The sequence below is a fragment of the Salmo trutta genome, chromosome 5, assembly GCF_901001165.1.
Source record: "Salmo trutta chromosome 5, fSalTru1.1, whole genome shotgun sequence".
In the NCBI taxonomy this organism is placed as follows: Eukaryota; Metazoa; Chordata; class Actinopteri; order Salmoniformes; family Salmonidae; genus Salmo; species Salmo trutta.
Genome location: NC_042961.1, coordinates 42,604,938 through 42,631,846, shown reverse-complemented (window position 1 = coordinate 42,631,846; position 26,909 = coordinate 42,604,938). Strand labels below are relative to the sequence as shown.

At 41.9% G+C, this 26,909-nt stretch overlaps 2 protein-coding genes across 3 annotated transcripts; one reads left to right on the top strand and one right to left on the bottom strand.

The window, feature by feature from the left end:
- Positions 1-1,919: 1,919 nt before the first annotated feature.
- LOC115194211 (probable palmitoyltransferase ZDHHC21) lies at positions 1,920-10,789 on the bottom strand. Of its 2 annotated transcripts, none has more exons than XM_029753690.1 (8): positions 10,661-10,789; positions 9,951-10,152; positions 9,766-9,864; positions 9,495-9,606; positions 8,983-9,121; positions 8,508-8,624; positions 5,841-5,884; positions 1,920-5,552 (listed from the first exon to the last, which is right to left on the bottom strand). In XM_029753690.1, the coding sequence occupies exons 2-8, from the start codon at positions 10,102-10,104 to the stop codon at positions 5,408-5,410; spliced, it is 810 nt and encodes a 269-aa protein (XP_029609550.1). In that variant the 5' UTR covers positions 10,105-10,152; positions 10,661-10,789; the 3' UTR covers positions 1,920-5,407. The 2 variants fall into 2 exon arrangements, with proteins under 2 accessions (XP_029609550.1, XP_029609549.1); XM_029753689.1 differs by having other exon boundaries at positions 9,951-10,115; positions 10,661-10,788.
- Positions 10,790-10,962: 173 nt separating this feature from the next.
- Positions 10,963-26,061, top strand: LOC115194210 (phospholipase A-2-activating protein). The gene is made up of 14 exons (XM_029753688.1): positions 10,963-11,210; positions 11,747-11,940; positions 12,228-12,328; positions 12,506-12,626; positions 13,153-13,320; positions 13,670-13,805; positions 14,041-14,210; positions 21,637-21,788; positions 21,999-22,218; positions 22,489-22,554; positions 22,643-22,714; positions 22,901-23,008; positions 23,231-23,398; positions 25,346-26,061. The coding sequence occupies exons 1-14, from the start codon at positions 11,062-11,064 to the stop codon at positions 25,918-25,920; spliced, it is 2,400 nt and encodes a 799-aa protein (XP_029609548.1). The 5' UTR covers positions 10,963-11,061; the 3' UTR covers positions 25,921-26,061.
- Positions 26,062-26,909: the final 848 nt, after the last annotated feature.

The following is a 26,909-nucleotide window of genomic DNA, read 5'->3' as shown; positions in this document are numbered from 1 at the left end:
AAGCTGCCATCTCTATCAGCGCCATCTTTCAAGTTCTTGGGAAGTTCTTCGTGGTTCCTCTAATGTGAGAAGGCACTATATATTAACATTTTTTATAGAGATGAGATGTTTACATGTTGGTTGTTTTGGCGAAAGATGTACTATGATTTCTTTTGTTTGAAAATAATTGTGTTAGAATGAATACATTTGTATGCAAATATCACCAGCCTTTTCTATGCTACAATCATATGCCACGGATTAAACATGACCCATATGGAAACAAACCTGAAATTAAAAAAAGATTGTCTGCGATTAATTACTAATTAAAAATCCAAAAATGTTTGACATGTCTACTGCATACTTAATCCTAGTCTAGGCTTGGTGAAATGGAGCAAAGCACATTGGGACAGTAATACCTCCAATCATACTGCTAATAAAACTGTATATAGACACGGCTTGCATCTTAAAAGACACTCCTCCACGCTTTAGATATTATGTTTATATCAAGCCCCTAATTATTTCCTTTGTTTCGCCAGATGTCCACTCCTGTGCTGGTAACAGGTGGCCACTTGTTTAATTAGTCCACTTGATGAAGCAAGACCAGAGATTAAGAAAATAAATTAACTTGGACTCTTGGTAGAAAATGTTCATATCATAAAATGACTTAAAGAAATTAAAGAAATATGTCATTGGTGTCGACCACTCTTGATGTGGAAGAATTAGGCCTATTTTATCTTCATCAATGATTTTTGTAAACTCACTCAGACATACATGAAGTATGTGGACATGTCTGAGCATGGGCATATAGGGTATGTTTCAAGTTTAAATTTAATCAAGTTTAATTGGTTAATTAAAAAATCCATTGCCATTGTCTAATCTGCACACAAAACTACCAACTATCACAGTATGGACAGAGGGATCTGTCTTAGCTCAGTCCCTGACTAGGAACGTATTGTGCAACATGTTTATTTCATGGTGTGTGTACTTATAACATGCATACAATGCATTGTTATACAATTTACTGTAACACAAAGCCTATATTACTCATTTAAGGTAAATTGGAATGTCACTGGATTAGATAATAGCACCACAGTAACCATAAACTGATTATGAAGCGTTTTTACTTTGTAAATGTAAAGACACCTCTACAGGTGTACGATCTTAATTTGATCACTCTTTTGTTGTTGAGGTTTTTCCTACATCGCAGGAAATGCAGATTAGCTTTATGATGTTCATAAATTCACTGAAAACCTGTACTAACACATGGTTATCTTAACAGTATTGTACTTTCCATGTAGCCTCCAGCTAATAGCCTAACCGCTGATCAAGCAACATTTTATGGACTAAATGTTCCAATCCTGTTGCTGCCGGATTATTTAGTTTAAACGATACTGGTCAAATTAAGATACTACATCTGTATGTCAGCTTTGCTTGGAGCATCCAAAAGGCTCATCACTCATAGGAGGAACGCACTCCATACTTGTTGCCAGTTTAGGTCATCTAGAAGACAACAATGGTAGCATAAATTAAATTCTGGGTTCATGCACACATTATTAACGCTTCATTGAGTTAAGACCTTGGGTTAGGGACAATTGACAAAGATGACCCACATATTGTTTTACTGAATTCAAACAGTGAATATTCATAACTACATACTTTGTTGGGTTTTGACTTTAGACGCATTGTGTAAAAACAGTGCCTGACCAAGATGAAGGGTCTGTTAAATGTATCCTCCTTAACGTTTTTGGGGTGCAGGACTTTGCTCAAACCCTACTCTAACACTTGACCGAGCTAATAAAGGTCCTGAAGAGTAGTTGATTCATGTACCAAATGTGTTTTAGCAGGGTTGGTGCAAAACCCTGCACACCCAGTAGCTCTCCAGTAGGAGGGTTGGCCACCTCTGATGAACAGAAATGAGCAAGAAATAACAATAAAACACATTTAAGAACTTAGTTACAGCATTTATTTAGTAAATAATCATGTGTATTGGCAGCATTCATATTCCCATGATTAAAACAATGTTTTTTTTTCTTAATTGTCAAAGAAAATGAATATAATTATAACCTGAGACACAGAAAATAACCAACATGTATCACATTAACTTTAAATTCGGTCTTCCCAAAACAGATTTCAACTGAACAATTTTTTAAAAGCTCAAACTGAATTTCAAGTCATTAACAAATTCCTTTAATTCCAACAGTTAAAAACCTTTTTTAAATCTACATTTTTCCCTGAAATTGATTCTCAAATGGACAATTTTAGGCCCAAATTGATGTTCCATTCCTTATGCCATACCTTAATCTATCTGTAAGTTAACTAAATGTTAGAATTTTCAGAATATAGGTATTATGGGTACAATAAAAAACAGTAATGGTTTGTAGGTAATGTAAAATGTAGGTGGCTATTTGAAATGCATGTGTATGCGAGGCAATGTATGTGAGGCATACCAACATCTTAAGACATTCCCTTTAAATATATATATTATGTTGAGTATACGGACGTCTACATTATATTTAAGTTATGGAGATACATTTCAATTGAACTCAATGAAATTAAATTCCATCTTATTGCAATCTCTTGAGGACAAAAGAGTCTTAAGCTTCAAGCCTCTATACATTCTAATGCATCCTCAAGTCGGTCTTGATGTCAGGTTGGAGCCCAATTCATTACACAACAGTCAGGAATATATGTATGATATATGCACAACACATTTATGATCTACTATATGCATTCTTCTTAATTACATTGAGAAAGAAAAGTTGTTGCAGCAAAAAGGCCTAACGAGAATCATTTAGCCAAATGCATGAGTCAGCACAACATTGGTACTTCAAGCTGAAATCTCTAACTGTAAAATATTGGTGTTCTTATATGTAAAAAATAAATATGTAAACAACAGGTAATTTAACCTGAACATGCATGAATCATGTGTCAATTACATTAGATTTAAAAAAAAATTAAGACGTATGCTGCAACTACAAGACTCAATACAGACGTAGGATCTTAATTTGATTACCCAGTTGCAGGAGAACTTTCCTGCAATGGAGGAAAGCGTATCTGAGGTTTAGAAAGGCTTCTGAAGTTTGTAATTTCCACTTTGACATTTCAGACCTGATTTTTCCCCATGAAAAATGTATCAATTCAACAAAAACATCAATTAATTATAATCCACATAATAATGCACGTCCTGTTGTTGCAGGATAATCATTTGTGCTGTAGCAAACTGGCTCAAATTAAGATCCTACATCTGTATATGTGGACTCTCCTTCCTAGTACATTTGTTATTTAGCATAGACACTTATCTAGAGCCACTTATTAAAAGTTAATTATAATAAGGGGGCTAAACAACCAAATAAAAAATACTTGTAAGTAGATCTATGTTAATGGCTATGGAAAAGGTTAATGGCAAATTCCTTACTAAAATAAAAAAGTGCTACATTCTAATATCATGGGATGTAATAAAGTGCAGATTTCAGTAGCACAAAGTTGAATGATTACAGAGAAAGTGGTATATAGTGTCATAAGACAACGGAGCATCCATCACGAGTGATCAAGTTAGGAGGGAGATAACGTTTAAGAAGGGGAGGGTTGGGGAGTGTAGAAGACACACATAAGAACAGCATGGGACCTAGCATCAAACCCTGTGGGACACCAGTTGATATAATGAGGATACAGCTCCTCACCAAGGTCCTTTATAGACTTACAGTTGATGTAGTGTTAAAAAATATTGTTGTACATACATCTATGGTTTAAGACAGTTGGTGGCACTCCTATTGGTGATGTGCCATTGACAAATATTTCAAGTCTAAACGAAAAACCTGTATTTTGCATTATTGTAACATTAACATTCCCCATATATGATGGATCCTATGATGAAGGAAGTAAAGAGTAGAAAACATACTACAATGTCAACCAGGAAATTCAAATTAAAGACCCTATTGTTAATACAAAAAAAGATCCCAGCATCCACTACCATTTATGACCAATCAAGGTACAGAAAAAGGAGAAACTAGAAATATGACAGACAATTTACAGCAGCTGTCCCCACATTCAACATAACAAATCAACATCAATCAGTGCCTACTCACTTACATGTACAGTGTTCTGAGACTCCACTAGGTCTTACATTAGGAACAGGAGACTCAACATTATTATCATACAATCAATTCATTAAAAATGATCAACTCAACAAGTGATGAGAACATTGAAATAAAAATCAAGAAAACTTAAAAAAGGAGTAATTCTTCAAAGATTTCTACAGCATATGTATACTGAAAAAATGTGGAATGTGTACAAATAATATAGAGGTAATATATCAGTGCATATGCACAATGTTACAGCCAAGTGTACAACAGCAGATACATATAAATACAAGTATTTGGTATAGCTTGAAATAAATGTTGATACAATCCACTTGTTTCACTGTGACTCCCCATTGGGACATTTTTCAAATCATCTTCATTGGTAAGGTTAAATAATTTGGCAATAGGCAGTGTGGAGGTTTGAAAAAGTCTCAAGCAAACATAGTGTTTTATAACAGATTACTTTCTAGCATTGTGAGATGTTTTTAATCGTGGATATCTGTGAAGGTTCAGCACTTCTGTGGAAATATTGTCTAATTGATAGTAATGAAAGTGGAACACAAGACATTACTTATTTTCCATTCACAGCGGTAATGGTTGGTTACTATGTAGTTAATATTAAGGTGTTACTAGTGGTAGGAGCATCTTTAAAAAATCTTTAAAAACAAATATGAGTGTAAACAGTAAAGCAAAGGAACCCTTGAACCATATAATTATGGAATGCAGTTAAATCATGGTACTGCTCTACAATATAGCAACCCATAAACCAACTTGCCCACCACTTGATAGCCAACTTCTTCCCAAAATAATTACTGATATAGCCTTCTGTAAAAAGCGTGCATCCAAACCATTTGGGAGACTGACTAAAAGTGTCATGGCACAAATTATAGAAAAATTAGGCTGTGTATTGGGTACAGAGTTAGGGTTAATATTTAGTGTCGTTTGAAGGTCTACATGGCCCTACAATCAACTTGAGGTTCTTAGTGATTTCCTTTTGAGTTTCTCTCAAAAGCAATTTCCCTTTAAAGTGGTTTCCGCAATGGGACAATAGAGCACAATGGAGCCCCTAGTAATGATTAGAAAGGGGACTAGGTTGCACTTGGTAACATGTACTCGACTCTTGCAGAAGTTTGTGATCCAGTTCAGGCACTGTCAATCCTATGTCCTATAGAGAAAGACAAAAAGACTGTGTGTATCCACTGACCAACCAAGACTACCACCGAGCTTAGATGGCACAAAACAGGGAGGTGAAGGCAGGCGGGGGGTGCTGAAAGTGTGCACAGTGTATTCTCTGTCAGAGATGGCAGCCTATCGTCTGGTTCGAAGTGGGACAGAGCTCCTTCACTTATCTACACGTGAGTGCGGAAGTGGTGGGGAAAGGTCAGCGGTTGCCTGCTCCTCAACGGGATGAACCACAGAACTTTCCAGGTAGTGCCAAACACCTCAGCCAGAGTCCGCTGCCAGGATTCCTTTGACCCACCACCAGCCCCGCCTCTGTGAAAGAGAAAGGAAAAATAATGTGCACAAGCATGCAAGTCCGAATGGTCCCTAAAGAGAAAAACAGAGGTCCCAACACTAACTCTTGTGGAACACCAAATTCAAGGAAATGGTACTGAGATGATTTGTCAACTAGCAGGCTGGACAAATTGTTTCCATTCAGATAAGTAAAACATGAAACTGAAGAGGCTGTCCACAGAGCTCAACAAAGTCTGCAAGTACTAAAAGGATTTTCTTGTCTCTTGTATCAAAGGCAGCACAAAGGAGCAAACCCATGGTACTTACATTTTATTTGAGAAGTTAGCCATTTTCTCAATGGTGGTGGTGTCCTGTTAGGGGGTCACACAAGAGGGAAATAGTTTAAACAGTTAACATATTTGAGTAGTTTGCATGATCACAGACTGCCCTGGAACATTTATTTGCATTAATTAATAGGATGTGTACTACTTAGCCAAGTAAACCTCTTCAAGTGGAGGCCTTACACACAAAGCGATTCACCAAACAGAAAACACACCAAATGCAAATTAGATATATATATATTTTTTTAACCTTTATTTAACTTAGGCAAGTCAATTAGGAACAAATTCTTATTTACAATGACGGTCTACCCCGGCCAAACCCTAACCTGGACAACGCTGTACATTTGTAACATATTGTTATTATCTTATTCCTGTTAGGTTGTTTTCTCGGTTAATAACAATCAACTGACCAACATCCTGCCATTGCCTTTCCTCCTTACCATATGTTTTGTTGTATTAAAATAGCCAATAGCTTCTGGTGGCGTACGTCCATACATTGAGACTTGGAGGTGTAGGGATTTGGCCAATCAGCAAATCTTTTACTAAGCCTGTTCACAGGTCTGTGCAACAACAAGACGAGTGAGTATTGGACTAAATAGGCCTTCCTGAGCTGCGAGAAGGAACCATGTTTACCTACAGGGACAATAATGGATTAGCAGTCCAGATGGTTTTACTCAGCTGGGCTCACATTTAAGCTTTTAAGTCTATTGCACCTTGGTGTTGGTTCATTACATCCTGTCAATCCACTCACAGAGGTTAAAGGTGAGGGCTCATCTAGGTCATGACAGCCAAGGACATGGTAAAGTTTACAAACACATCCTAATATTCCAACTACTTCGAGAGCAATAGGTAAAAATCTGGTCTGAGTGTGGATACACTAGTCACATACCCAGGGAACAGAACTGAGGCCGAATGGCATACATCAGTAAACAGTGCATAACATGCTACTTTGACATACAGTGCATTCGGGAAAGTATTCAGACCCCTTCACTTTTTCCACATTTTGTTATGTTACAGCCTTATTCTAACATTTCTTAAATAGTTCCCCCCCCTCATCAATGTACACACAATATCCCATAATGACATAGTGAAAACAGGTTTTTAGAAATGTTTTCAAAGTTATAAAATAACAACAGAAATACCTTATTTACATAAGTATTCAGACCCTTTGCTATGAGACTAGAAATTGAGCTCAGGTGCATCCTGTTTCCATGTTTCTACAACTTGGAGTCCACCTGTGGTAAATTCAATTGATTGGACATGATTTGGAAAGACACACACCTGTCTATATAAAGGTCCCACAGTTGACAGTGCATGTCAGAGCAAAAACCAAGCAATGAGGTCGAAGGAATTGTCCGTAGAGCTCCGAGACAGGATTGTGTCAAGGCACAGATCTGGGGAAGGGTACCAAAACATTTCTGCAGCATTGAAGGTCCCCAAGAACACAGTGGCCTCCATCATTCTTATATTGAAGAAGTTTGGAACCACCAAGACTCTTCTTAGAGCTGGCCGCCCGGCCAAACTGAGCAATCGGGGGACAAGGGCCTTGGTCAGGGAGATGACCAAGAACCCGATGGTCACTGACAGAGCTCCAGAGTTCCTCTGTGGAGATGGGAGAACCTTCCAGAAGGACAACCATCTCTGCAGCACTCCACCAATCAGGCCTTTATGGTAGAGTAGCCAGACGGAAGCCACTCCTCAGTAAAAGGCACATGACAGCCCGCTTGGAGTTTGCCAAAAGGCACCTAAAGGACTCTCAGACCATGAGAAACAAGATTTTCTGGTCTGATGAAACCAAGAGAGCTCTTTGGCCTGAATGTCAAGCGTCACGTCAGGAAGAAATCAGGCCCTGCTCATCACCTGGCCATTATTATCCCTACAGTGAAGCATGGTGGTGGCAGCATCATGCTGTGGGGATGCTTTTCAGCAGCAGGGACTGGGAGACTAGTCAATACTGAGGGAAAGATGAATGGAGCAAAGTACAGAGAGAGATCCTTGATGAAAACCTGCTCCAGAGAGCTCAGGACCTCAGACTGGGGCGAAGGTTCCCCTTCCAACAGGAAAACGACCCAAGACAACACAGCCAAGACAATGCAGAAGTGCCTTAGGGGACAAGTCTCTGAATGTCCTTGAGTGGCCCAGTTAGAGCCCGGACTTGAACCCAATCGAACAACTCTGGAGAGACCTGAAAATAGCTGTGCAGTGACACTCCCCATCCAACCAGACAGAGCTGGAGAGATCTGCAGAGAATGGGAGAAACTCCCCAAATACAGGTGTGCCAAGCTTGTAGCATCATACCCAAGAAGACTCTTGGCTGTAATTGCTGCCAAAGGTGCTTCAACAAAGTACTGAGTAAAGGGTCTAAATACTAATGTAAATGTGATATTTCAGGGGTTTTTTAATATGCATTTGCAAAAATGTCTAAAAACCTGTTTTTGTTTTGTCATTATGGGATATTGTGTGTAGATTGATGATGGGGGGAAAAATACTTTCATCAATTTTAGAATAAGGCTGTTACGTAACAAAATGTGGAAAAAGGGAAGGTGTCTGAACACTTTCTGAATGCACAGTATAACAACAACTTTGATATTTACCTGACCACAATTTTCTAACCACAATCTGTAATGAGAGACAGTAGAGAGATTTGACTCACTGTCAGGATGCCAGCCAGCTGAGTATAGAAAAGGCTGCTCATGCCTCCGAACATCACCAGACCCATGATCGCAGACACTCGTATCAGGGCGAGCTCGTGACGTGCAGTAAATGCCTCCTATGAGAGAACAACCAGAAGAGGCCAAAGTCAACTTCACAGCACCATTCACATACCCCTGTCCTCTTTTCACACATTCAGCACCATCTCCATTCAAATATGAATCATCAAAACATAGACGGGAGAGTGCTTTTTATGCGTCTAACAGACAGGCACCTGTGAGAGCTTGATACCATACTTTCCAAGGAAATAGTCAAATCTTGATCAAAAACTTTGACGAAATGCTTCCTTGTGATCGCTTTTACCAAATAGAACCAAGTCATGATTCAAACCATGTAGGGTTCTGTCAGGTGATGAATTCCTTGAATTAATGTTAGTTCAGTGTTGATAAGGCCTCACTTTTCATTCTTGACTTTACCTGGTCCAATGTGGTTAAGGGCTGGAAGTAATAGTACTGGCAGAAGTCCAGAGCCAGGGTGAACAAACTGAGGACCTGTGTGTAAAAACAGAGCTGCAAGAAGAGCCAGTGGTTGTCCTCCCCTACACAATTATTGATCCTGCCAGGAGACAAGATGGAGAAACGATACATTTTACAGGACTGCTCATAGGCCTAGTTACAAGCTAGTCAAATATCAAGCAGATTTTCCTAAGAGGATAAACATTTTTTTTTTAGGCATAAAGCGTTCAATTAACTGTCTATTGCTTTTAGCAATGTGGGAAATGGCAATCCTGGGGGTGCTGCTAGAGAAGAGGTGCAGTGTGGGGTGTAAATACTGTACAGGCGGCCCCCTCTCTTGGCCAGTTCGAGGAAAGACAATATCACCATCAGCTCTTTGAATGCTACACAAAATTCAAAATTTCCCCCCCACAAAGAGCTGCCCTGTATAGCTGAATCTCCTAGGGGAGTGATAGAAGTGTCTGAAGCCTTACCATGGACAGTGGTGGTCCATTCTACGTACACAATGGCCACAACGACTGCAGTGGTGGGACCTTTTTGGTCTCATCATGTTGCACTTGCTACACATTTCCCACTGCTCTCGCTCTGAAACAAAGTAGCAAAAAAGGTCTCCATGTCATGACTGACCATGTCAAATGATATACTTTTGTCATATAAAAAAACCTTATATCAGCGGATCTTCTATCATACCTCTGTGTCATGTATTCATGACACAGAGGGAGAGGCTGTGGGATGCCACATTACCTGAGTGAGGGATGTGGGGGTCGGTTGGGAGTCTGCCAGGGTCGGCTGTAGAAGCTCTAAAAAGTGCTGCCATACAGAAGGCTGATGCTAAGTAGTAACCTAGGAGGAGAGGAACAGGATGACTACAGCAGTAAAAGTCTTTGATTAGTCAGAAATAACTCCAGGTCTGTGGGATTGATACTCACTGACAACCAAGGCCCAGTGGATATGACCCTCATAGAAATGTGGCAGCAGCACCAACTTGGGGATGAAGAAGCAGTTGTAGAGCCAGATGGCCAACACCACACTGATGCAGAACCAGCCCATGGGGTCCACCACAAAGTGCAGCCGAAGCTTCATGGTTCCTGTGACTTGGGGACACAGAGAGACGAAGTGTCATAACCTTCCCTGGAGAAAAAGATATGCCCATTGGCAGTTTATGATCAGTGTTAATCAATAGGTTAGGTTGCACCTGTGAAGGTCTTACTCAATAAAAATTGAGCTCAGAGTCAACGTTATCTCACTTTCTCATACTCTTCTGATTCTTATTGGATGCCTGTGTACATCATGAACCAATGATGACATGTTAGTGTGCACTCCCCACCCATAAGTCACATTATGATACACACACACACAAATGTAATACATTCTGATTGTACCTTAACATACTGACACTTTACTAGCTAGCTACATATTTTCTGAAAGTAGACCATGTCAAGCATACAAGGTAGACAGTAGACACATAAAAAATATATTGATTGCTGGCGTGCTTTTCTGACAGGTAGCTAGCTAGCGGGCTTGGTCTTTGTAGATAGCTAGCTAGCAGTAACAGATCAAAATGTAGCTAGCTATCACGTTACTCCACCTACACGTCAAGCTGGGAATATGTATTCCTAAAATTCAGAGGGATACCCACTTATTAGTACTGTCTTTTCCAATGAGTCCACCGGTTCAGTTCTTAGTGGGTACTTCCGTGGAGATGCCGCAAATGAAATATTCTGTGACTGTGTTATGATTTGCTGTCAGAAAGATTTGTCCTGCTGCCACCTACTGGACGTGCGTTCGAACTTTTTTTGTATAATGTATTTTTTTGTAAGCCAAATAAAATATTATTCTGGTAGTGTTATTTGTATGATTTATCTAAAAATTATATACAATTGCAAAAAAGAAATGTAATTGTCCCAGCATGCGATCTGAGGTCAAGGTTCATTTTCCTTACTACTTCCGCCTTACTTAACCGGCCGATTTCTTCTTGACAGTGGGTGCCAGTTCTCTGCTTAGAAGTTACGATTACAACATTGTGATATTGGTGATACAATGGCATCACCTAACTCATATAAACTAAGCTGCTCCATACCTGGCCATGAAATGGATGTTAGAGGTCTTGCAGCTGCTATTTTCCCTGACGGAGCCTTTATGTCTGTTTCGAGAGACCGAACCGGAAGAGTCTGGGTACCAAACTCAAGGTACCGCTAGTTAGCTAATTTAGCTTAGCTCAAATGACTATGTTTGTCTTACCCTTTTAATGTTGTAAAGAATCATTTAGCAGCCCGTAGCCGATCGATGCCCCTCTCAATTTACCATAACCATAATTTCAAGGCGAACCAACAAGTCTCTACTAAAGCATACTAGCTAGCTAACATAATTAGCGTTGTCATTCACTCAACTGAAATATGCAACCTAACCACACTATGGTCTGGACGTTTGGTTTCACTTCTGATATTTCTCCCCCATTAATAACATTGCCACACAAACTGTACGGGACACAAACGTGACACAAGCTTTCTAAACTTTGAATGACAATCTTTGCGCACAAGGTTTCTCTAGGTCATATGGCAAGTAGTTTTATAGCTAACTATATAAAGCTAGTCACTGAAAGAAGTCACTGTTCAGAATGACTAGATTTGAAACCACATTGTTGCTGTTGTCCTGCTCTGTGTTTTCAATGTAATCAAGTTTAACTTTAAATAGCATATGTAATGTGTCGCTATTCTCTCTACAGCCCAGACAGGGGTTTTACAGAAATGCATTGTATGACAGGCCATGAGAACTTTGTATCCTGTGTATGCATAATCGCTCCCAGCGACACGTATCCTCGGGGACTCATAGCCACAGGTGGAAACGACCACAACATCTGTGTTTTCACACTGGACCAACCACAACCGTTGTTCACACTCAAGGGACACAAAAACACAGGTATAGTTGATATACTGTTGATGCAGGTAGCCTAGCAGGTAAGAGCGTGTGGCCAGTAATGAGCCAACTAGGTGAAAAAATCTGTCTCTATGCCTTGAGCAAGGCACTTCATCCTAATTTCTCCTGTAAGTGCTCTGGATAAGAGCGTCTGCTAAATGACTGAAATGTAAATGTAATGCATCATTCTGGAACAACTAACTCAACTTGACTACTTAAAATACCAACTTGGTCTGATGACTCTTTCGTTGTTTATAAGTAGAAACTGTCCATGTTACGTATGTCTACAGTGTGTGCACTGTCCTCTGGGAAGTTTGGAACACTACTGAGTGGCTCTTGGGACACCACAGCAAAAGTCTGGCTCAACGAGAAGTGCATGATGACCTTACAGGTAAAGTGCCTGAGATTTGTCTATAGTATTTTTGATCTGGGTCATGTTCAGTAGCAAAATGTTTTGCAACATAAAATGAAAATCTGTGTTCTAATTGGATAAATCTGAAATAGTTTTCTCCCTGCTGAACACAACCCAGGTGAGTGACGATGGCAAGTTGTGCTCTTTGTGTTGTAGGGACACACAGCAGCAGTGTGGGCGGTGGTCATATTGCCTGAACAAGGCCTCATGCTGTCTGGATCAGCTGACAAGACCATCAAGCTGTGGAAGGCTGGACGTTGTGAGAAGACATTTACAGGTGAGAGATTAATGCACCTATCGTGGGAATTCTACACAGGGACACTCGATGTCAATCTTAAATGAATAATTCTTAATTAACAGCAAGATGGAGAGGTCGCAGTCAAACTTAGATACATAAAGTACCGGTCTGAAGCGACCTCTGTTAGATATCTCATATTCTGCTTACACACACAAGTTATATTTGCATGATTTATCTTATTCATTATTCATCATTAACGTTTGGTTCATGCATGTGACCGACCAATACCTCGCAAGGCTTCTTCTCTCCAAGCTGAGACCTTCAAACTGAGATATCCCTTTCCGTTTTCAAAACGATTCTCTGGGCGTACTGCCAAATTGCAGATACTGATAGTGAGGGTTCCTCCCAGGCATGTTCAGTCAGGCACTTGCATGAACACAGAAATGTGTTATTAGAAAAGCACAAACATAACATTTTTCATCACACACCCACTACCCACGTTGCCCCTATAAATATTGTGGCAGTTCTGGGGCCAGACATCATTAAATGTCCTTGTCTGTCCCAGGTCACGAGGACTGTGTCAGGGGGCTAGCGGTGGTCAGCGACCTGGAGTTCTTCTCCTGTAGCAACGACGCCACTATCAGGAGATGGCTGGTGACTGGAGAATGTGTGCAAGTGTACTACAGCCATACCAACTACATCTACAGCCTGGCCGTTTTCCCCAATGGACAAGGTACAGTATGGACGACTGAACCCTGAGAATCTACTAGTGCCTTGTTTGTGGAACCACTATGCCCTAGGAAAGTGTGACAATCTGTTGGTGATTCATAGTTATAGTTATCCGTCCTGGTGTATCGTAATTTATAGGCTGATCTGCTCCTACTTAAATGTAGTTTGGTGTATAATTTGTAAATAGTTAACAGAACCTTTTGTATTGTTATTGGCCGCTTGTCTTTTTTGTGTGATTCATAGTCAAAAAGATAACTCCTGCACACAAAATATTATCTCTGCACATTTACTGTGTTGACGTTTCCATCAGACATTTTTCTAGACAATTGGTTGGTGCTCCCCTCCCTTCTCAGGTTTCGTAAGCACAGGAGAGGACCGGACCTTGAGGATATGGAAGCAGGGCGACTGCCAACAGACCATACGTCTCCCAGCCCAGTCCGTGTGGTGCTGTTGCATCCTGCCTAACGGGGATATAGCTGTGGGCGCCAGGTAAACCCAACTGTCTATTTATTTTGTGGCATATTGGCGTCTATACTGCTACACCACCAAAATGATAAACCAAATACAATAATCTTCTCTTTGGTGTATGCTCATACAATATCATGATGCCCCCTACCTCCTTATAGCTTCACACACAGGGTAAACATAGTTGGAAGTGAGGTGAGAGCGATATTTCTGATATGACCATGCTTTTGTGTCACCGGTCGTGTTATTTGCCTTACAGTGACGGCCTCATCAGAGTGTTCACTGAGGTGGAAGATCGTATGGCCAGCCCCCAGGACCTCCAGGCCTTCGAGGACGAGCTCTCCAAGACCACCATCGACCCCAAGACAGGGGACCTGGGGGACATCAAGATGGAGGATCTTCCAGGAAGGGAGCACCTCGAGGAGCCTGGTAAATGAATTTGTATCTGCATGTTCTATTATGTTATTCCATTCCACTATATACAGTGAGCTCCAAAGGTATTGGGACAGTGACACATGTGTTGTTGTTTTGGCTCTGTACATTGAAATGATACAATGACAATGAGGTTAAAGTGCAGACTGTCAGCTTTAATTTCATCGACATCGGGTTAACTGTTTAGAAATTACAGCACTTTTTGTACATAGTCCTCCCATTTTAGGGGACCAAATGTATTGGGACAAATTCACCTGTGTATTAAAGTAGTTCAAAGTTTAATATTTGGTCCCATATTCCTAACATCCAATGATTACATCAAGCTTGTGACTCTACAAACTTGTTGGATGCATTAGCAGTTTGTTTTGGTTGTGTTTCAGATTATTTTGTGAAATGAATGGTAAATAATGTATTGTCATTTTGGAGTCACTGTTATTGTGAATAAGGATAGAATATTTTTTTTAAACACTAATACATTAATGTGGATGCTACCATGATTATGGATAGTCCTTAATGAATCGTGAATAATGATGAGTGAGAAAGTTACAGATGCACAAAGATCATACCCCCAAGACATGCTAACCTCTCACCATTACAATAACAGGGCAGGTTAGCATTTTAGATCATACCCCCAAGACATGCTAACCTCTCACCATTACAGTAACAGGGGAGGTTAGCATTTTTTGGGGGGGTTTATGATATTTGTGCCAAATCCAAAGTGCTGGAGTACCAAGCCAAAACAAAAAACAAATGTCACTGTCCCAATACTTTTGGAGCTCAATGTACAGTCGTGGTCAAAAGTTTTGAGAATGACACAAATATTTATTTTCACAAAGTTTGCTGCTTCAGTGTCTAGATATTTTTGTCAGATGTTACTATGGAATACTGAAGTATAATTACAAGTATTTCATAAGTGTCAAAGGCTTTTATTGACAATTACATGAAGTTGATGCAAAGAGTCAATATTTGCAGTGTTGACCCTTTTTTTTCCAAGACCTCTGCAATCCGCCCTGGCATGCTGTCAATTAACTTCTGGGCCACATCCTGACTGATGTCAGCCCATTCTTGCATAATCAATGCTTGGAGTTTGTCAGGATTTATGGGGTTTTGTTTGTCCACCCGCCTCTTGAGGATTGACCACAAGTTCTCAATGGGATTAATGCTTGGGGAGTTTCCTGGCCATGAACCCAAAATATGGATGTTTTGTTCCCCGAGCCACTTAGTTATCACTTTTGCCTTATGGCAAGGTGCTCCATCATGCTGGGAAAGGCATTGTTCATCACCAAACTGTTCCTGGATGATTGGGAGAAGTTGCTCTCGGAGAATGTGTTGGTACCATTCTTTATTCATGGCTGTGTTCTTAGGCAAAATCGTGAGTGAGCCCACTCCCTTGGCTGAGAAGCAACCCCACACATGAATGGTCTTAGGATGCTTTACTGTTGGCATGACACAGGACTGATGGTAGCGCTCACCTTCTCTTCTCCCGACAAGCTTTTTTTCTTGATGCCCCAAACAATCGGAAAGGGGATTCATCAGAGAAAATAACTTTACCCCAGTCCTCAGCAGTCCAATCCCTGTACCTTTTGCAGAATATCAGTCTGTCCCTGATGTTTTTCCTGGAGAGAAGTGACTTCTTTGCTGCCCTTCTTGACACCAGGCCATCCTCAAAGTCTTCGCCTCACTGTGAGTGCAGATGCACTCACACCTGCCTGCTGCCATTCCTGAGCCAGCTCTGTACTGGTGGTGCCCCGATCCCGCAGCTGAATCAACTTTAGGAGACGGTCCTGGCGCTTGCTAGACTTTATTGAGCGCCCTGAAGCCTTCTTCACAACAATTGAACCGCTCTCCTTGAAGTTCTTGATGATCCAATAAATGGTTGATTTAGGTGCAATCTTACTGTCAGCAATATCCTTGCCTGTGAAGCCCTTTTTGTGCAAAGCAATGATGACGGCACGTGTTTCCTTGCAGGTAACCATGGTTGACAAAGGAAGAACAATTATTCCAAGCGCCACCCTCCTTTTGAAGCTTCCAGTCTGTTATTCGAACTCAATCAGCATGACAGAGTGATCTCCAGCCTTGTCCTCATCAACACTCACACCTGTGTTAATGAGAGAATCACTGACATGATGTCAGCTGGTTCTTTTGTGGCAGGGCTGAAATGCAGTGGAAATGTTTTTTTGGGGATTCAGTTCATTTGAATGGCAAAGAGGGACTTTGCAATTAATTGCAATTCATCTGATCACTCTTCATAACATTCTGGAGTATATTCAAATTGCCATCATACAAACTGAGGCAGCAGACTTTGTGAAAATTAATATTTGTGTCATTCTCAACTTTTGGCCACGACTGTATGTATTAATATTTACAGTCAGGTCCAAAATTATTGGCACCGTTGATAAAGATGAGCAAAAAGACTGAATTAAATAATACAAATAGCTACAGTGCCTTCAAAGTATTCACACCATTTGACCTTTTCCACATTTTGTTGTGTTACAGCCTGAATACATTTTTTTGCCTAAATAAGTCCAGGAGTAAAAATGTGCATGGACTCACTCTGTGTGCAATAATAGTGTTTAACATGATTGTTCAAGGACTACCTCATCTCTGTATCCACACATGCATCTAAGGTCCTTCAGTCGAGCAGTGAATTTGAAACACAGATTCCTTGACAAAGACCAGGGAGGTTTTCCAGTGCCTCGCAAAGAAGGGATCCTATTGGTAGATGGTTATTAATAAAAAAAAACAGACATTGAATATCCCTTTGATCATGGTGAAGTTATTAATTACACTTTACACCCAGTCATAACAAAGATACAAGCGTTCTTCCCAACTCAGTTGCCGAAGAGGAAGGAAACCACTCGGGGATTTCACCATGAGGCCAATGGTGACTTTAAAACAGTTACAGGGTTTAATGGCTGTGATAGGAGAAAACGTTGTTCCATCCTCAGTTGTAGTTAATCCACAATACTAACCTAATTGGTAGTGAAAAGGAACCCTGTACAAAAATAAATATTCCAAAACATGCATCAAGGCACTAAAGTAACACTGTGAAAAATTTGCCAAAGCAATTCAATTTTTGTCCTGAATACAAAGTGTTGTGTTATATTTGATTTGCCCCAAACATATTACTGAGTACCACTCTCCATATTTTCAAGCATAGTGGTGGCTGCATCATGTTATGTGTGTGCTTGTAATCATTAAGGACTGGGGAGTTTTTCAGGATAAAAAAAAGAAATGGAATGGAGCTAAGCACAGGCAAAAACACAAGGCCAAATCTACACTGGAGTTGCTTACCAAGAAAACAGTGAATATTCCTGAGTGGCCGAGTTAGTCTTGACTGAAATCTACTTGAAAATCTATGGCAAGACCGAAAAATGGTTGTCTAGCAATGATCAACAACCAATTTGAAAGAGCTTGAAGTATTTTTAAAAGGATAATGGGCAAATGTTGCACAATCCAGGTGTGGAAAGCTCTTAAAGACTTACCCAGAAAGACTCACAGCTGTAACTGCTGCCAAAGATGCTTCTACAAAGTATTGATTCAGTGGTGTAAATGTATTTTATGCATTTAATTTGCAAACATTTCTAAAACCATATTTTGGGGTATTGTGTGTAGATGGGGGAGGAAATAATATTGACGCACATACCAATACGGTGAATGAGTTTATCAGGAAGTGCATAGGAGATGTTGTACCCACTGTGACTATTAAAACTACCCCAACCAGAAACTGTGGATGTATGGGAGCATTTGCACAAAACTACAGTGTAGTTATTCCCTCCGCTAAGCAATCAAGCAGGCTGAACGTCGGTATTGGGACAAAGTTGAGTCCCAGTTCAACGACTCAGACACGAGACGGATGTGGCAGGGTCTACAGACAATCACGGATTATAAAAGGACAGCCCGCCACGTCGCGGACACCGACGTCTTGCTTCCGGACAGGCTGAACACCTTCTTCGCTTGCTTTGAGGATAATAGTGCCATTGATGCGGCCCGCTATCAAGGACTGTGGGCTCTCCTTCTCCGGAGCCGGAGTAAGACATTTAAGCCTGTTAACCTTCGCAAGGCTGCCGGCCCAGATGGTATCCCTAGCCGCGTCCTCAGAGCATGCGCAGACCAGCTGGCTGGTGTGTTTACCGATATATTCAATCTCTCCCTATCCCAGTCTGTTGTCCCCACATGCTTCAAAATGGCCACCGTTGTCCCTGTACCTGAGAAAGCAAAGGAAATTTAACTAAATGACTATCGCCCCGTAGCACTCACCTCTGTCATCAGGAAGGGCTTTGACAGACTAGTCAAGGATCATATCACCTCCACCTTACCTGCCACCCTAGACCCACTTCAATTTGCTTACTGCCCCAATAGATCAACAGACGATGCAATCGCCCCCACCACACTGCCCTGTCCCATCTTTACAAGAGGCATACCTATGTAAGAATGCTGTTCATTGACTATAGCTCAGCATTCAACACCATAGTTCCCTCCAAGCTCATCATCAAGCTCGGGGCCCTGGGTCTGATCCCCGCCCTGTGCAACTGGGTCCTGGACTTCCTGACGGGTCGCCCCCAGGTGGCGAAGGTAGGAAACACATCTTCCCTGATCCTTAACACTGGGGCCCCACAAGGGTGGGTGCTCAGCCCCATCCTGTACTCCCTGTTCACCCATGACTGTGTGGCCACGCCCACCTCCAACTCAATCAAGTTTGCAGACGACACAACAGTAGTAGGCTTGATTACCAACAATGATGAGACAGCCTACAGTGAAGAGGTGAGGGCTCTGGGAGTGTGGTGCCTGGAAAATAAACTCTCACTCAACGTCAACAAAACTAAAGAGATGATTGTGGACTTCAGGAAACAGCAGAGGGAGCACCCCCCCCCCCCCATCCACATCGATGGGACACCAGTGGAGAAGGTGGAAAGCTTCAAGTTCCTCGGCGTACACATCACTGACAAACTGAAGCGGTCCACCCACACAGACAGTGTGGTGAAGGCGCAACAGAGCCACTTCAACCTCAGGATGCTAATGAAATTTGGCTGAACACCTAAAACCTTCACAAACTTTTACAGATGCACAATTGAGAGCATCCTGTCAGGCTGTATCACCGCCTGGTAAGGCAACTGCACCCCCCACAACCGCAAAGCTCTCCAGAGGGGGGTGCGGTCTGCCCAACTTATTACCGGTGGCAAACTTCCTGCCCTCCTGGAGACCTACAGCACCCGATGCCATAGAAAGGCCAAAAAGATCAAGGACATCAACCACCCGAGCCACTGCCTGTTCACCCTGCTTCCATCCAGAAGGAGAGGTTAGTACAGGTGCATGAAAGCTGGGACCGAGAGACTGAAAAACAGCTTCTATCTCAAGGCCATCAGACTGCTAAACAGCCATCACTAACACATCAGAGGCGGCTGCCTAAAGACATAGATTAGGAATCACTGGCCACATTTAGAAATGGCTCACTAGCCACTTTAATAATATTTCCGTATCTAGCATTACTCATCTCTTATGTATAAACTGCACTCCGCACTATTCTACGGCATCTTAGTCACTTAAATTGTGTTTATATATTGCATCACCCATTTCATTTGTGTATATTGTATTCTATACTACACCACTGACTTAAACAGCCATCTCCAGCACATCAGAGGCTGCTGACTATAGACATAGATTAGGAATCATTGGCCACTTTAAGGAAATGAAACACTAGCCACTTTAATAATGTCTCCGTTTCTTGCATTAAACATCTCATATGGATAACCTGTACTCTATACTATTCTACAGTATCTTAGTCACTTTAATTGCGTGTAAATATTGTATCACCCATCTCATATGTATTTACTGTATTCTATACTATGCCACTGTATCTTAGTCCAATGCCGCTCTGACGTGTGTGTGTATGTATGTATGTATGTATGTATGTATGTATGTATGTATGTATGTATGTATGTATGTATGTGTATATATATATATATATATTAATCCATTCCTTACTTAGATTTCCGTGTATTTTGGGTATATGTTGCGAAACTGTTAGATATTACTTGTTTGATATTACTGCACTGTCGGAGCTAGAAACACAAGCATTTCACTACACCCACAATAACATCTGCTAAACACGTTTATGTGACAAATAAATTTGATTTTGTTTTGGGTGAGAGAAAAACATATAATTTAATCCATTTTGAATTCCATCTGTAACAACAAAATGTGGAATAAGTCAAGGGGTATGAATATTTTCTGTATAGATGTTTATTTTATACTAATACCATTGCTAAGAGAAAGACATTTTGTTTAACAAGGGAAAAAAATCTCTCAGATTGTCACACCTGTTTTCAATACCTCACCTTGTGAGGTGTGCGTGGCCAAAGAGCTCTATTTTCATGTCATCAAACAAATGTAAACGCTTGGAGTTTGCGAAACGGCATTGGCACTTGGATTGAAACCGGTGCTATGATCAGATGACATATAGCTCTTTGGCCACACACACCAGTGGTGGGTTTTGCGTCGAAAGAAAGATGCATAAACAGAAAAGAACCCCATTCCTACTGTGACATATGGTGGTGGATCTTTGAAGGTATGGGGTTATTTTGCTTCCACTCGTCCTGGGGCCCTTGTTAAGGTCAACATCATCATGAACTTTACCCAGTACCAGGAGAGTTTTGACAAAAACCTGGTTGCCTCTGCCAGGAGGCTGAAACTGGGCCGCAAGTGGATCTTCCAGCAAGACAATAACACCAAGCACACAACAAAATCCACAAGGAAATGGTTAATTGACCACAATATCAACATTTTGCAATGGCAATCTCAGTCTCCTGACTTGAACTCCATTTGAAAACCTGTGGTTAAACATGTGGCAGTCTATAAGTGCAGATGAAGGATTTCAAGGATCTGGAAAGATTATGTATGGAGGAATGGTGTTCTGTTCTCCAATCTCATTATCGTTATCCTCGCAAGGTGATGTATTGAAAACAGGGGTGCCAATAATTTGACCCCTGTCTTTTTGAGAAAAAAGTCAATCTCTTTCTCTGAGCAATTGAATGAGTATAAAATGTAATTTTCACCCCCAAAAAATGCATACAATATACAGTAGCTCAGTATTTGTATTTAATTTATAGTATATTTAGCTTTTCTTTATTGAGGGTGCCAATAACTTTGGACCTGACTGGATATATTCAATGAATATAAACTATAAAGACATTACATGCACAGAATCACTGTTTGGCTATTATTGTTTTTTGCATCTACAGTCACTGGTCACTGACCCCTTACATGAATGATCAACTTATTTGACCAATCGTCAAGCTTTAGTAAAACCTGCATAACTAAAAACCACAGATGCACATGAAAGTGGAGTAATCCAGATAACATCCTTGTTGTGTTGTAGTGCATACAATATGATTACACATTAAGATGTCTGTCTGTCTCCCAGGGAACCGGGACGGCCAGACACGGCTTATCAAAGAGGGCCAGAACGTGGAGGCGTACCAGTGGAGCGTGGCCGACAGCCGCTGGATGAAGATTGGAGATGTGGTGGGAGGGTCCAACCAGCAGACCTCCAAGAAAGTCAACTATGAGGGGAAGGTGATGTGCACCCCAACGTTGGGTGAATGGTGATAACAATAGAACATTTTCCACAGAGGAAAATTATTGTATGCTGTTACAATCAATTTCCAGAGTACAGACACGAGGCACATTATTCACAAGGGATTTCATCTACACTTAACTGAAGCGAGCTGTCACACAGTGAATCTCTCAACACAGGTCCAAGCCATCTTTTGAATGATTTTCCAGGAGTACGACTTTGTCTTCACCATCGACATCAACGAGGGTGGCCCGTCCATGAAGCTGCCCTACAACGTGACGGACGACCCCTGGCTGACGGCCCACAACTTCCTGCAGAAGAACGAGCTCAGCCCCATGTTCCTGGACCAGGTGGCCAACTTCATCATCGAAAACACCAAAGGACACACCTTGGGAGCCGCCGCGCCCAGCGCTGCTGACCCGTTCACTGGTAGGGCCACTGAGCCATCTTCATACTATAGGCTGCTACATTACCTTTTTAGATTCTTAACACACACCGGCCCAGCCCAGTAGTATCAACCCATTCACTGGTAGGGCCGACTGGCCATTTTCACTCTATAGGATGATCGTTCCCTTTTCTAAGACACGGTGCGCAAAGTTACCGTAACATTTGAAATAGACAGGTCATGGAAATTCAAATTGAGTTTAGAATAGCACACTAACTGTATTTTCACCCTGCTTTTATCATGTTCACCATTAGGCTCAGGCCGATACATTCCTGGAGCTGCTGACAACAGAGCAGGCTTTGGGGCTGACCCCTTCACAGGTAAATAAACACAAATATAATTTTCTTGTACATTTCAGTTTGATGAGGACATGCTGTTCTAATACGTTTAATATGGTGTTTTCCCCAGGCACTGGGCGGTACATCCCAGGATCGGGGACTCCTACAGGGGCTCCGGTGGGAGTGGCAGACCCCTTCACAGGTTTGTCACTATAGCAACTCCTTCAATGTCAAGGGTTTAATCAGAGGTCACATTAACACTCAAATGTGTTTTTCCCCCAAAAAATTACACATAAAAGACAAAACCCAATATCACTGCTAAAGCAGATAATCTTTTGTTTGGTTGAGGGGTAGGGCTAACACTTCTACCCCCCTCTTGTCTTCCCAGGTGAGGGTGCCTACTCCTCGGCTGCCTCGAGGCAGACCTCCACAAACATCTACTTCCCAAAAACAGACAGTGTGACCTTCGAGCAGGCTAACGCAACACAGATAATGGGTAAGCACTGAACAAACCATGATTTTTTGATATTTTACGAGCCGTAATAGTCGGTGTCTATTTATTCAGCGTACAAAACTGATCAACCAGCACTGTGGCTGAACTGAAATAATGTGGATAGCTATATGGTAATCTTACTACAGTAAATACATACTGGGTATTATAAAGTGTCTGTTTCATTCTCAATGGCATCTCTTTATAATAACTTTGCCCTTTCACCAGCCAAGCTGAAGGAGCTGAATGGTGGAGCCCCTGGGGAATATAGGCTGTCTGAGGAGGTCCTGGAGAGCCTGGAGAAACTGCTGGTGTCTGTCTGTAACCCCTGCGCCTCAGAGCAGCCCACCACAGAGCAGATCAGCCTGCTCTGGAAGACCTCCCACTGGCCAGAAGGTAGGCTAACACACATCTTGGGCAGGATTTGGGTTTATCCCACTAGACTAGTGCAGAGGTGGGCAATTCTGATCCTGGCGAGCCGCAATGTGTGCAGGCTTTTGCTTCCAGTCACTAGCAAACTGATTTATAGTGAACAAAAATATAAACGCAACATCTAAAGTGTTGGTGCCATGTTTCATGAGCTGAAATAAAAGATCACAGAAGTTTTCCACACACACAAAAATATTATTTCTCTCTAATTTTGTGCACAGATTTGTTTGCAATCCCTGTTAGTGAGCATTTCTCCTTTGCCAAGATAATCCATCCACCTGACAGGTGTGGCATATCAAGAAGCTGATTTAACAGCACGATCATTACACAGGTGCACCTTGTGCTGGGGACAATAAAAGTCCACTTAAATGTGCTGTTTTATCACAACACAATGCCACAGATGTCTCAAGTTTTGAGGGAGTGTGCAATTGGCATACTGACTGCAGGAATGTCCACCAGAGCTGTTGCCAGATAATTTAATGTTAATTTCTCTACCATAAGCCAACTCCAATGTTGTTTTAGAGAATTTGGCAGTATGTCCAACTGCAGACCACACCAGCCCAGGACCTCCAGATCCGTCTTTTTCACCTGCGGGATCATCTGAGACGAGCCACCAGGAAAGCTGATGAAACTGTGGGTTTGCACAACCAAAGAATTTCTGCACAAACTGTCAGAAACCGTCTCAGGGAAGCTCATCTGCGTGCTCGTCATCCTCACCAAGGTCTTGACCTGACTGTAGTTCGGCTTCAGTGGGCAAATGCTTACCTTCAATGGCCACTGGCATGCTGGAGAAGTGTGCTCTTCATGGATGAATCCCAGTTTAAACTGTAGTTATTGTGACAGGGTAGGAACCAAAGTGTTGACAAGTGTTTCCTATGGGGCCCTACAATCTTTGGGTACATCTTAGAACTTCATGCAGTTAACATATTCTTGCTTTGCATATTTGATTTAGAAGATACTGTTGCACAAAAAACATGCAGATGTAGGTCTACACCATCATTTGTATTATCAGACTGTATAGCTACAGGCTCTGTCGCAGCTAGCCGCGACCGGGAGACCCATGGGGCAGCGCACAATTGGCCCAGCTTCGTTCGGGTTAGGGGAGGGTTTGGCTGGCAGGGATGTCCTTGTCCCATCGCGCACTAGCGACTCCTATGGCGGGCTGGGTGCAGTGCACGCTGACACGGTTGCCAGGTGTACAGTGTTTCCTCCGACACATTGGTGCGGCTGGCTTCCGGGTTAAGTGGGCATTGTGTCAAGAAGCAGTGCGGCTAGGTTGGGTTGTGTTTCGGAGGACGCACGGCTCTCGACCTTCGCCTCTCCCGAGTCCGTACGGGAGTTGCAGCGATGAGACAAGACTGTAACTACCAATTGGATACCACAAACTTGGGAAGAAAAAGGGTTAAAAAAAGAAGCAAACTAATAGTTTAATTATAGAAGGCCAGTGGATTTATATTAAGAAGCAAAGTGAAAACAGCATCGTTGTCTTCATTGTTGCGTATGCAGTATTGACCATGCAGCGCCCTTGCCCAGTCATGTGAAGTCCGTAGATTAGAGCCTATTGAATTCATTTCAATTGACTGATTTCCTTATTTGAACTGTAACTCAATAAAATCTTTTATAATTGTTGCATGTTGCATTTATATTTTTGTTCAGTATAGATAGTCAAGCAAATATGGTCAGGTGTGTTAGTGGACTGCAAGCCCCCAGCACTGTTATTGCCCACTCTTGCACTTTACCCTCTGAAGTCCTGATAAGCATTTTATTGTTTTACTTCAGTTTCATTGTTTTAAGAATAAAAGGCCCTATCGGCCTTTTCAAGTATGTGAAACCGTTGCCCATTACAATAATTGAACATATGGTAATGTACCATTTTCATTGAGCTGTGATCACCTGTTCTCTCCTGTCCTGCAGACATCGTCTTCCCCGTCCTGGACATCCTGAGGCTGGCGGTGCGCCACCCGCAGGTCAACGACAGCCTGTGCGGCGGTGACGCGGATGATGGCGTGGCGCTCTGCAACCACCTGCTGAGCCTGATGAAGCCTCAGGGTCGGCCAGCCAATCAGATGCTGGCGCTGCGGATACTGTGCAACTGCTTCAGTGGCTGGCGAGGCCGGTCCCTCCTATTGGCCCAACGGGAGGCAGTCCTGTCCCACGCCGCTGACCTCTGCTCTGTTTGCAACAAGAACATTCACATCGCCCTCGCGACTCTCGTTCTCAACTACGCTGGCTCACTCCACGGCCAGCCCGACCTGGAGGCCAAGGCCCAGTGTCTGTCGGTGGCCAGCGCTGCACTGGAGTCGGTGCAGGACAAGGAGGCAGTGTTCAGGCTCCTGGTGGCCCTGGGGACCACAGTGGCATCTGACCAGACAGCCCAGGACCTGGCCAAGTCACTGGGGGTCATGTCACAGATCGCCAAGTACACCTCGGTCACCGACCCAGCCAAGGTCGGCGAGTGCTGCCAGCTGGTTTTAAAAGAACTGCAGTGATCTGATTTCCTGTGACTTAAGACACACTGGTTTCCCCTTTCCTCTCCTTATATTATTACTAGTCTCTGTTCAAGTGTTTAAATTACTTTTGAGACTTGGATTGCATGTGCTGCAATAAAAGTATGTACAAATTGAATCTTTCATGGAGCCTGACTTGTCTTTATTAATTATAAATGGAGTTGGTGAGTAAGTAGAAATAGTGAAATGAGGGACATTTCTAATGCTTTGAAACTGTCCATGTTATGTATATCCACAGTGTGTACTCTGTCCTCTGACGTTTGGAACACTCATGATGACCTTACAGGTAAAGTGTCTGAGACTTGTCTAACTTTGATCTGGGTCATGTTCAGTAGGGCTCACTGTAGCAAAACCTTTTGGAACATAAAATTAAAATCTGTTCTAATTGGATAAGTTTCAATACTTTTTCTCCCTATTGAACACAACCCAGGTGAGTGACCATGGCAAGTTGTGCTCTTTGTATTGTAGGGACACACAGCAGCAGTGTGGGCGGTAGTCATATTACCTGAACAAGGCCTCATGCTGTCTGGATCAGCTGACAAGACCATCTGGAATCCTGGATGTTTACAGGTGAAAGAAATCACCCACTAACCACAGTGACCTTTACAAATATTGTGGTAGTTCTGGGGCCAGATATCACTGAATATCTTTGTTAGACACACAAATATCGTACCCCCAAGACACGCTAACCATTACAATAATGGGAGGTTAGCATTTTTTGGCAGGGTATGATATTTGTCCTTCTGTAACTTCCTCACTAATCACGATTCATTCAGGATTATCTGTAATCATGGTACCATTCACATTAATGTAGAAGTGTTTTGAAACATATTCCTATATACAATAAAAGTAACTCCTAAATGGCACAATACATTATTTGCCATTAATTTCTGGCACAAAATAATGATTTACCATTCATTTCTGGCACAAAATAATCTTAAACACAACTAAAACAAACAAATGTGTAGTCA

What these genes read in the sequence shown, in the direction of transcription:
- LOC115194211 (XM_029753690.1), bottom strand. Translation starts at nt 10,104, where the DNA reads ATGAAGCTTCGGCTGCACTTTGTGGTGGACCCCATGGGCTGGTTCTGC. An exon ending in CCCCCACATCCCTCACTCAG is followed by an intron (nt 9,607 to 9,765) that starts GTAATGTGGCAT and finishes ACTTTGTTTCAG; the next exon opens with AGCGAGAGCAGTGGGAAATG. An exon ending in ATGGACCACCACTGTCCATG is followed by an intron (nt 9,122 to 9,494) that starts GTAAGGCTTCAG and finishes GTCTCCTGGCAG; the next exon opens with GATCAATAATTGTGTAGGGG.
- LOC115194210 (XM_029753688.1), top strand. Translation starts at nt 11,062, where the DNA reads ATGGCATCACCTAACTCATATAAACTAAGCTGCTCCATACCTGGCCAT. An exon ending in GATATAGCTGTGGGCGCCAG is followed by an intron (nt 13,806 to 14,040) that starts GTAAACCCAACT and finishes TTTGCCTTACAG; the next exon opens with TGACGGCCTCATCAGAGTGT. An exon ending in AGTGGCAGACCCCTTCACAG is followed by an intron (nt 22,715 to 22,900) that starts GTTTGTCACTAT and finishes TTGTCTTCCCAG; the next exon opens with GTGAGGGTGCCTACTCCTCG.